This window comes from Vigna unguiculata, chromosome 7 (genome assembly GCF_037176805.1).
Source record: "Vigna unguiculata cultivar grain cowpea cultivar isolate G323 ecotype 2 chromosome 7, ASM3717680v1, whole genome shotgun sequence".
In the NCBI taxonomy this organism is placed as follows: Eukaryota; Viridiplantae; Streptophyta; class Magnoliopsida; order Fabales; family Fabaceae; genus Vigna; species Vigna unguiculata.
Window position 1 is genome coordinate 41,774,253 of NC_140798.1, and position 11,348 is coordinate 41,785,600.

Below are 11,348 nucleotides of genomic sequence, written 5' to 3' on the forward strand. Positions count from 1 at the left end.
CTCTTGAAATCAAAACATATTCTTCAAATTGAACTATTCCTTCTAACATTGATAATTTGTAGGGAGAAGATAAAAATAGGTTGTTTATGAGTGATATAAAGTTAATAACTTATAAATGAATACTATAAAAATATTGAAAACATCTAAAAAAGGAAAAGACAGATTTAGATAATAACGTATGTCTCGTAATGACTAAAAACATTTGTGGTTTTGGATTCATGGTGCTGTAATATAAATGGATTTGAAACATCCTTCTTTGAGAAATAGTTCGCTAAACACGATTTCAAGTGTAGTATAACTAAAAATAAATGGAAAATATAAAATTTTCTATGATAGTATTATTTTTATCTTTTTTTGCATTTAGCTTTGATTTAACTCAATCAGCGGATTTTCAAATATCGCAATTTGGGGGAAAACCAAATGGGAATATTGCTAAGGTATGAACATTTGATATTGTGTCAAAAAGGAATTGAGATTGTTTGATGGAAACAAAAACATATTCCATCCCAAATTATAGGATATTTTTTGTTATTATTACAATCTTTTAATTGATTTGTTATTTTCTTATTCTTAAGGCTTTACAAAGTGCTTGGACTAAAGCATGTGCATCTACATCTGCTTCAAAAATTGTGATTCCAAAAGGGACATTTCAAATGACACATGTACTTTTGAAAGGTCCTTGCAAGGCTCCTGTTGAACTTTATGTTGATGGCACAATCAAAGCACCGGTAAAGCCAGAAGACATGGGCGGTGACGAAATTCTCAGGATTGACTATGTTAACGGCTTAAGCATAACTGGTAACGGAGTCTTTGATGGCCAAGGTTCCTATGCTTGGAAACAAAATGAATGTTCAAAAAAAGCTAACTGCAAACTGCTTGGCATGGTAAATAACTATTGTTTCTTAAATTCAAATAAAATGTAACATGTGAATTTATCAAAATTATATTTAATTCATTTATTTATTCTTTTATCGAATGTCACTAGAATTTTGCTTTCAACTTCGTCACCAATTCAATAGTTCGTAGCATTACTAGCAAGGATAGCAAACACTTCCATGTCAACGTTTTGGGATGCAAAAATTTAACTTTTGATGGATTTAAAGTAACTGCTCCACATAATAGCGCCAACACCGATGGCATCCATATTGGAAGATCAAATGGTGTGAATGTTCTTAATACAAACATTGCCACTGGAGATGATTGTGTTTCATTGGGTGACGGTAGTAGAAATGTTCTTGTCCAAAATGTGAAATGTGGACCTGGCCATGGCATTGCTATTGGAAGCCTTGGAAAATATAAGGAAGAAGAGCCTGTTGACGGTATTACAATTAAGGGTTGCACTTTGAAAGGAACTGACAATGGAGTGAGGATTAAGACATGGCCTAGTACGCCAGGAACAATAACAGTTACTAACATGAGATTTGAGGATATTACCATGGATAATGTTAAGAACCCTATCATCATCGATCAAGAGTATTGCCCATGGAACCAATGTACCAAAAAGGTATTCAGTCTCTCACATATTTATGTACTAGTTGATCTTATTATTCAAGTTGCAAAATACTTCATATAGTACAACAAGATGGCTTAAAAGACTAGCTTATATAATTTCTTATTGTTGTGATGATGCAGTATCCATCAAAAATAAGGATAAGCAAAGTTATCATCAAGAATATTAAGGGGACTTCAGCAACTAAGGAAGGATTGATTCTTGCTTGTAGCAGTGGTGTACCATGTCAGGGTGTCGAGATATCTAATGTTGATCTCAAGTTCAATGGAGCGCCGGCAATAGCTGTATGCAGTAATATGAAACCAAAAATATCAGGAAAGGTCCCTCCTTGCACAGCTCCGAGTAATAAAAAGCAATAATACAAATTTGTTTATTAATTTATAAGTGTATTATATTTTTCTTGTAAAATAAGAACGTCGTATAGTTGTAATTGTAATTTAGTGTTAAATAACTACTTGAAATAAACTCAAGTAAAATGATTATTATGTATATATGATTTTTTAATAATAAATTTTTTAATTATTCAATAACTTATATTTTTGGTTATTGTTCAATTGGGAGGTCGAATTTTTATTTAAAAATTAGAAATATAGGCCGTCATTTTTATTTTTTTTTTGAGCTTTCAATGTATAGTAATCATCTAAATGAATATAATTCGAGATATGTATCTGCCGATTAGAGTCAGTTTTCTGTTATCTGTTAGAGTAAATGCCGAACATGAAAAACAACAGTCTTTTGAAAAGCTTTTTTTTTTTCACCTTTCAATACTTTAAAATATATCTACATATAAACGCCTGGTATATTCTAATTAAAACTGTACATACTTAAGATAAAATTTGTGAATAATATTTTTATTAAAATAATAAAATTAATGCTACATGATAAGGTTTGCTACTATTTGAATATTAAAATTTAATAATATTTTTAATTGATACGAAATCTTCTAACATATTTGTTTTACGCTGAGATCACCAAACATGAAAATTGAAAAATATTTTGTGATAAATGGTATGATAAATGTAACAAACTAGATTATATTTAAATGATTTAGATATTATATTAAAGTCATCAAATTTAAATTTCACTAATCTAGTTAAAATGACACACTCAAGCAAAGTTTCCACCCAATTATTGTAATCATTCAATTTTCTATTTCTGGTATGAATCACATTTTCCCCTTTAGAGGTAATTTTCCTCGAATAGGCGATCATATTATGTTTTTCTTTCATGTATGGTTTAATTATACCTTTGGTCCCCATTTTGGAGTCAAAATCTCAAAATGGTACCCAAATGTTTAAAAGTCTCAAAATGGTCCCCTTTTTTGTTGAAACGTCTCACGTTTGCCCTTGCCGTTAAGTCAACGTTGACACCGTTAGAGGGCGTGCCATGTTTCAGTTCCTCGATTTTTTGAAATTTTTTATTAATTTTTTTTTGAATTTTTTTTTTATTTTTATTTTTGAATTTTTTTAAAAAAATTAAGAAAATTGCCACGTGTCAAGCTGTCATCGTGCCACGTGGCAGTGACAGTGACACGTGTCAGTATTACGCCACGTGTCATTTTCTTAGTCTCAATTTGGTCCCTTTATTTTAATTTGTCTCAATTTAGTCCCAATTTTTGTAAAAATGGAACAATTTTGTCCCTCTCCAAATTGAAATCAAATTTAATTTCTGTATAAATGTACACAAATATTTCCATCAAAATTGATATTTCAAGTAAATATTTTTAACCAAATTAAGTTCATTTAATTAATATTTTACATTGAACTTCATTTAAAATGGTTTAAAAGTTGTTAATAGAAAATAATGTTAATAGAAAAAAAAATCATAAATTACCTAGTTCATGTTACAATAAAACACATATAAATTTAAAATTTGAAAACAATTTTAAGTAAAGTTAAATGTGAAATATAATTTTAACTAAACTTAGCTATGTTAAAAATATATAATAAAAATATCAATTTGAATAAAAATATCAAATTTAATAAAAATATTGGTATAACATTTATATAAAATTAAATTTTGTTTCAATTTGAAGGGGGACAAAATTGCTCCTTTTTATAAAATATTGGGACTAAATTGAGACAAATTAAAATAAAGGGACCAAATTGAGACTAACAAAATGACATGTGGCGTAATATTGACACGTGCCACTGTCACTGCCATGTGGCACGATGACAGCTTGACACGTGGCATTTTTTTGATTTTTAAAAAAAAAATTCAAAAAAAAAATTAAAAATAAAAAAAAATTCAAAAAAAATTAATAAAAAAATTCAAAAAATTGAGGAACTGACACGTGGCACTCCCTCTAACGGCGTCAACCTTGACTTAACGGGAAGGACAAACGTGAGACGTTTGAACAAAAAAGGGGATCATTTTGAGACTTTTAAAAATTTAGGTACCATTTTGAGATTTTGACTCCAAAATGGGGACCAAAGGTATAATTAAACCTTCATGTATTTAATCCCGTTGTATATTCAGAATTCCCCTAAATGCAAAAGCTTTCATGATATGTTTTTATATTTATTAAAAAATATATATGCATGGTGTAAAAGAAGAATTTGGATTCTCTATTAAATTTTGTTGTGCTATTTTTTTATTGTATCTCTTTAATACACTGATTACCACTAATTTTGATATTTTAAAGTATATTAAAAAATATTTAAAATATCAATCCAATATACTTTTAATGTTCAACAAAGAATAGAAAAAAAAAAACTAATAAAAAATCTAAACTCGTAAAAGAATGCATGAATGGAATGGAGTCATTTAAGTCATCGTATCCGTTTTGTAAGATATTTTTATGCTGTGTTTGTGTTAAGTTATTTGGTGTGAAATTGATAAACAGTAGGAAAGCTGTGGAAGGACGTGTGAATAACAGTTTGTAGCAGTTGTGAGACACCATCATATATTCTTAATGCTTTACATGTTCCTTTTCTTTTCTTGGCTATTGCCAGCATATTGACAGGAACGGTCACTAATCTTGTATACTGAAAGTTTGAAATAGCCAAACATGAGAACTATACTCCAATGATGTTGGTTATTTTCCTGAATAATTTCTACCAATGACAATCCAACTGGGAATTTAAGTTTCATATTAAATAAAAATAAGAAGTTAAGTATCATATAAGGAATAAGACTCATAATCTATTGTTTTAAGGTTTAATTAGTTAGATGATACTCACTTTCATTTAGATCTGTCAGTTTGGTACCCGTTTTTAAAAAGGTATCAATTAAGTCATAACTTTTAAAAAGATGCCTCAATTAGGTCATTTTTAGCAAAAAATTATTAACACTGTTAACGGTATTGATATTTAAAATGACTTACAAAAAATTAAGTATTGATATTTATATTAAAATTTAGTGGTAAAAGTCATGAATTAAGTTAACGATTTTAGTCATTTTTGTCTGAAAGGGACCTGATTAAGATATTTTTTCAAAAATTTGGACTAGATTGACACATTTTTAAAAGCGGGGTACCAAAGTGACACATCTGAATGAAAGTGAGTACCATCTGACTAATTAAACCTTGTTTTAACATATTGGGTTAGGAATAATGTCAATCTCCTGTGTAGGTTGTTTCAGGTCATGGTGTTGAGTATCTCTAGTGATTCTTTTTCTCAAAAGATCCATTATTAACATCAGAATCTATGATTAGTTTTAGTGACTGACTAATACAAATACAATATAGTTTTTGTATCAAAAGTTTTACTAACGAAAAATTCAGGTAAGTGTGTTCCGTTAAGTATTTTTAAGACATCAAGTAAAAATAATAAAATTGAACTTTATATAAGAAAAAAAATCCATATGACTTTAAAGTTTTGAATCGAAAGTATCAATACGTTCACATCTTGATGTTGAGTTGATTCTTCTATGAAAAGATCCATCACATGTATAGATCACTTGAAGTGAAATTTTCATCACACACTAAAGTTCAAAGCAATTTTAAAACTCTGCAATATAGGTTCTGGCAGAATAATTAAGATGACATGTATAATTGAAAATTTGAGGATTCATGCAATGTGTACCCAAATTCTCTATATCAAATTCTGTAATTCATTGCATTCAAGTCATTTTCTTCGGAGCTGCGAATCCTAAAGCCACCAGCTGGTCCCCCAACCTCCTACATTTTCCCTCTTTTGTCACAGCTGTCTCTTAAAAACTGCAACAGTATATTATTAATTTAATCCAAAAATAATATTAGGTTCGAATATTATATGTAAAAAAATAGTATGTATGATCTACTAAACTCTAAATAAATCCTTCATATAGATCAATTTCAACCAAAAATAATTCTATAAAACTCATGAAACACAAAATAAAATACCAACAAGAAAAAAAAAATCTAAAATTGTTTACAAGTAGTCATACTGTACTACCTTTACTCTTATAAGAATAATATTTTTACGTTCAAAATTCTTTTACACCTATTTAATAATATCTTTAACTATTTTTCAATTTTTTTATATATATACAAAAAATTATTTTTTTTAGTGATTATTTTATCCCTACATGCATATCAACTTGTGTCAAATAATTTTTTTTTCTTATTCTGGGACGCTAGGACCCTAGGATGGTAGAACCTATCGGAGTATGGACCGTGGAGTTATGGATATTATTGGACTTTAATGGAGGTTGGTTACCATTCTAATTGGTTTGGTCTACACAAGAATCACTGTCCCAACTTCATCAAAACAAATTGGGTACCATGGTAGACTTCTAAAGCAAATTAATATGAATTGAATGAAGGAATATTAATATTATTGACCTCATTAGCTTAAAGTCCATTTGTTACAAATAGATTATCTTTATGTTAAAAGATGAAAGAAACTAGGAGAATAAGAAACAGTAGACCCTCAATTTGAATAACGAGGAAGCATTGCAATTATACTCACGAGAAGATAGGATCGATAAGATAGTTTAGTGGTTAAATAGAAACAGGGAAAGATAATGGATTTAATCTCCTACTAATACTTTGAAAAATAAGGTTGGTTTAGAACATCAAGAAGGGAAACTAATTCTTCCACTAACAAAAATTAACAACAACTAATAAAAAAAAATATTGATAAGATGCATATTCAACATGTTTTCCACGGGCACATTGCATTGATCGCTCACTTTTGCTAATAAAACTAGCAAAGGATATAGTTAGGATGACAAAAATATTTACGCTGGTAAATATCTGCAGATAAAATATGTTTTCGATAGTTAATATTCGTGGATAAGAAATATTTTAATACCCGTTTATAAACGAGTTGGGTATAGGTATCATACTACCCGTATTCAATTGTATTCATTATCTGCAAAAAATTAAAATTAAAATTTAATTTATATTTTATTAAGTTAAACTTAATTAAAATTAAAATATATTTTATTAGCTTAAATTTAATTAAAATTAAAATTTAATTTATATTATATTATATTTTATAATTATTTAAATTTTATTTAAAAAAATTATAAAATATTTTTTTAAAATATTTGTGGGTGTCCACAGATACTCACAAGTTTAAAAAAAATCGCAAATATTTTTTAAGTGGGTACCCAACGGATAAACAAATAGTGAATGATTTTTATTTTTTTTGTTGCAGGTTAAATTATAAGTAGGCACTATCCGTATTCGACCCAACCTCTTTCCATCTCTAGATACAACTTGGACAAATTATCAATATATAATTTGTTTACAACTCTCATAATTTGATCCCAGAAAACATTAGGGTGAATTCTAGATATTAAGAGTACAGATGGGAGAAGTTCATGGACATGCAGATGTTGAAATAGCTTTTATAAGACTTTCTTTTTTTGAACCAATTATAATTGGTTCTACATTTAAGTAAATTTCGAATAAAAAAGCCTTCGGTTATTTTTTTTTTCCGAATCTCTAAACTTAATCACTAACTATCATTTCCATCTTTGAATATATGTTAAAACCTTTTCCCAAATCATGCACTTTTCTTGCACTTTCATAGACTTTATAAAAGTTTTAGTTTCAGGATTAATATCATAAAATTATATACCTTTAGGGGTGTTTACTCCTTTTCCTTTTTCTTTTTTTCTGAATGCTTCTGACATAGAGGAATATCCTAAAGTGCATGAAGAATAATGTTAGTGCACATTATTTAAAAATGTTGAAACACTAATAAGTTCAATGCATAAGCTAATGTACAGTTCCTTTGCTACAGATTAACTGGTTATTAAAAAAATACTTTTTAACAACTAATTTTTGATAACTTTTTTAATAATTTAAGGTAGTATCTTTTTATGTGATTTTTTATTTTTTTTTAAATTCTAGAATTATTTAAAAAATATTACCTCAGTTCTTAAAAAAAATTATTAAAATATCATTGTTCTTGGTTATTATATCGGAAGACTACTTCGTGGAATTTAAACTTTTAAGTAAGATAGATATTTGCGTGAATTTTGGTTCAAATTCTTTACGTTTGGATATTTCTTTATAAATTTCAGATTTACTTGTATATTACCGTTTGTGTTTATTTAGTATATGTTTCTGCATTTTTTAATACATGCACCATTCCCGACTAAGTGATTGCCGTAAAGTTTCTTGCTAGAAATTAATGAAAGCATCATCTTTATTAACTTTGAATCAGATTTGACAATCGTTAAAGATTTGCTCTGTTCTTCGATCATATTCCCTTGTGGCTTAAGTACTCAACAGTGTTAATTTTAACGTACATGGTAAATGGAAAAATTGATGACACCATTATTGTCATTTTAGTCTTTAACTTTACAAAATTCTCCTTCAGATTCTGAGTTTGCAAAACGTTATTCATTTTAGTTTTTTTTTTTCACTTCACTTTCCATTGTTGTTCAGCAAAAAAAAAAAAAAAAGGAAGTTCTAAGATTTTGTAAACTGAAGGACTAAAGTGAAGATTTCATATAATCAGCAGCTAAAATGATCAGCATTTACAGTGTCAGGGACAACTCAAGAAAAATCTAAACCTTCACCCATGTCTCACCATCGAAGGTACTTATTAGTAAAGATGTTGGTTGTCTTGTCTCATTATTTTTTCTTACTCGTTTGAGACATCTAAATACTCACGCAGATGATGAATTCCTTGAAATATTGGAGTATGTTGTCGTCCAAGAAGCTTCTAAACTAAATCATTTTTATCCGAGTTCACAAACTTCAAGTAACTTTCAGTCTTTTTGGCATGACCATGGCTTCCAAGTCCTAAAGGGAAGCGTTTCTTATGAGTTTTTCGCTTTCTCTCACTTGTGGCAATGGCAAGGTCATTGGGAAAGAGGTCTCGGAGGACAAAGGCATGCACTATAGTCGAGACAAAAACTGTTGTTACTATGAATGTAGAAATGAGACTCAACATTACACTCAAAGCCTGAGTTACAACGTTTGTGACTTGATTTGTGTAGTTTATGGTAGCAATCGCAGCAGCAGTCACTGGAAATGTGTAGGCCCACCATGAGATTGAGAATCTGCACAATCACACACAGAGTGTCACAAAAATCAACATAATGGAATAGCCAATGTTATAGATATTAACAAGAGCGTAGCTTACTTGAGTCCTCTGAAAAGATTGACCCGAACAGCCTGCAAAAGATTGACCCGAAACTGATAAGCAACTTGAATACTAAAATCGTTGATTGTGTAGAAAATCCGTGAGACAAAAGCTTACCAGCGTGAGATATAGGAACATGGAAGTGAAATAGAAAATTCGTGATTCCAAATGAAAAGAACCCTGAATCTTAGCCAATGCCAAAGCAGCAACACTAGGTGGTGCAACCAAAAGAAAGAACACTGGATGGAGGTCCCTGATGAGGGTCTTATTTGTTGGAAGCATCTGTGCGAGAGTTACAAATATCACCATATAGTGTGTAAGTCCAATAGTGAAGAAAAAAATAGGTCCTTCTCTTAGGCCCATGGATGCACCCAATAAAGCTCCCACAAAATTTCCAACAATTGCTAGCATATTTGTTGGATTGGCAACCTTTGAGAGCATCCTTTTGCCCCCAAACATCCACTGTCCGTATATTTTTAGCATAAGGAAGAACAATGGAATCATTAGAATGTACCAAACCGCATGATGCAATTCTTTGGCAAACGATGAAGGAACTCCAAGAGCTAAGAACAAGAGGGATATCCATGGGGCAAAGAAGAAGTTAACACGAACTGCATGATGGAACTCGCGGCGAACTGCTTCAAAATAGAGAATTATTTTGAACAGATAGATGGCGAAAATAGTAGCAACTACAGCAACAGAGATAAGCCATAGCACGAAATTTATTTTCGGAGTTATGTGAAGAAATTCAGTGGAAGGTGACGTGGCCAATGCTTTCCATAGAATTGCTTGACTGCTAACTCCTAGACAAATACCAAAAGATGAAATCGGAAACCGGAGAAGGAATGGCCACTGCTTGTCCTGAGGATGCACCATCTCTTCTGGACACTTCTGAAGGAGTAAATCACAGTGTAAAAACTCAAATGGTTGAAATATTAGTAAAAACTGCATTGAACGATTTCTAGGATGTGGAACATTTGTTACACAGAAGAATATGACTGCATACCTTAGGAGTTTGTATCTGAGGATCTTCCGATGCTTTCACGAACAAAAAATCAACAGGTAAAGGCTTCTTAGTGTTGCTTAAGCTGTTATCCTCTTCTACACTTTGTGAATGTACCCTTCCACGCAGAATTGATAATTTCGCCTCAAGTTTACTGTACCATGTTTTGCAAAAGTTAGTTCCATTATCGTTCAAGCTTTTGAGGCTTTCATGATTTGTAAAATTCACTGAGCTTGCTTCCTCTGGTTGCACGCTTCCATTTGGCATTGATTGTGATGGCAATGGTGGCTTGGAGTATGTAGTAGTTGATTCAGAAGAGAAAATGGGAGCACCATTGCCACTAAGATCAGTTTCACTAACTCTTGCGGTGCCATGTAGCTGAACATCTTCACAATTTAATGGCATGTTGATAGATACTGAATGTTCCTGTTCATCACCTTGGCCTCCTGCTACTTTTTTTTCACTTTCCTGTTATTGGAAACAAATATCCTAACATTTAATCACCAGAATGATGTAGTTATTGCATAATACTTAGTTTCATCAAAAGGACTAATCTCTGGATTTCTGTTTTTCAGTTTTTCAAACTCACATTAATGATAACGAGTCTTACTTTGAAAGAGGAGCTTTTTTTCACGTTTGATATATGTGGAACTAGTGATGGAACTTTAGGAAAGCCATGCCCTTCTGTTTCACGGTAAACGTTGTTTTCCATGCTAGGCCTACACCTGAAAAAGTATACAAATTACTGAGTTTATTGACATACGAAGGAGTCATTTTATTAGCTCTTAAGTAATTTATCACATTAGACATACAAATAACTATTTTAAGTATACAGAGGCTCAAACTCACAGGAAGCAGAAATTTCACAAGAGAAGAAGATGCAAAGAGAGAAGACAGAAAAACGAAGTTAGAAAAAATGGTTCTTGAGAGAAAATAAAGAGTGTGGAGAAGGCATGCGTGAGAGATGGTGAGAGGAGATTATATAGAATGCAAGACTACGGTGGCCATGATATTGTTGCAGCCATTACGTCAAAAGCACTTTATTAGTGATAACAACAGCTGCTTATTTTGACAACGGCGTGGCCACATTAAAAAACGAGTATGGGAAAATTTAGGTAGGTCAGATATGTCACACACCATATATGAGTCCATGAAATACAGTAAAATAAGCATAGAAGAAAAAGTTAAGGGTATACATTATAATATAATTAAGCTTCAAATTTCTAGGTCAGTGCATGTCGCAATTTTGTAGCCATCACCTAACATTTGAGTGACGTCAGGATTAAATATAGTACTAAAATGGAAC

At 30.8% G+C, this 11,348-nt stretch overlaps 2 protein-coding genes across 6 annotated transcripts; one reads left to right on the plus strand and one right to left on the minus strand.

Annotated features, from left to right (window-relative positions):
• Window positions 1-275: 275 nt before the first annotated feature.
• On the plus strand, window positions 276-2,040 carry LOC114192570 (polygalacturonase-like). Its single transcript, XM_028082331.2, has 4 exons — window positions 276-437; window positions 576-884; window positions 986-1,504; window positions 1,633-2,040. Exons 1-4 carry the CDS (start codon window positions 309-311, stop codon window positions 1,867-1,869), a joined length of 1,194 nt encoding a protein of 397 aa, XP_027938132.1. The 5' UTR covers window positions 276-308; the 3' UTR covers window positions 1,870-2,040.
• Window positions 2,041-8,376: 6,336 nt separating this feature from the next.
• Window positions 8,377-11,045, minus strand: LOC114190149 (S-type anion channel SLAH2-like). Of its 5 annotated transcripts, none has more exons than XM_028078931.2 (6): window positions 10,892-11,045; window positions 10,653-10,767; window positions 10,046-10,510; window positions 9,157-9,930; window positions 9,040-9,071; window positions 8,377-8,956 (listed from the first exon to the last, which is right to left on the minus strand). In XM_028078931.2, the coding sequence occupies exons 2-6, from the start codon at window positions 10,752-10,754 to the stop codon at window positions 8,617-8,619; spliced, it is 1,713 nt and encodes a 570-aa protein (XP_027934732.1). In that variant the 5' UTR covers window positions 10,755-10,767; window positions 10,892-11,045; the 3' UTR covers window positions 8,377-8,616. The 5 variants fall into 5 exon arrangements, with proteins under 5 accessions (XP_027934732.1, XP_085531532.1, XP_085531530.1 ...); XM_085675406.1 differs by having other exon boundaries at window positions 9,157-9,927; window positions 10,632-10,767; XM_085675404.1 differs by having other exon boundaries at window positions 10,632-10,767.
• Between the last annotated feature and the right edge of the window lie 303 nt (window positions 11,046-11,348).

Bases quoted from the DNA above. Each gene is read 5' to 3' on its own strand.
- LOC114190149 (XM_085675404.1), bottom strand. From the start codon at position 10,754: ATGGAAAACAACGTTTACCGTGAAACAGAAGGGCATGGCTTTCCTAAA. The intron at 9,931-10,045 runs GTATGCAGTCAT...TTACTCCTTCAG, and splicing joins CTCAGATACAAACTCCTAAG to AAGTGTCCAGAAGAGATGGT. The intron at 8,957-9,039 runs GTAAGCTACGCT...GTGATTGTGCAG, and splicing joins AATCTTTTCAGAGGACTCAA to ATTCTCAATCTCATGGTGGG.
- LOC114192570 (XM_028082331.2), top strand. From the start codon at position 309: ATGGAAAATATAAAATTTTCTATGATAGTATTATTTTTATCTTTTTTT. The intron at 885-985 runs GTAAATAACTAT...GAATGTCACTAG, and splicing joins ACTGCAAACTGCTTGGCATG to AATTTTGCTTTCAACTTCGT. The intron at 1,505-1,632 runs GTATTCAGTCTC...GTGATGATGCAG, and splicing joins GGAACCAATGTACCAAAAAG to TATCCATCAAAAATAAGGAT.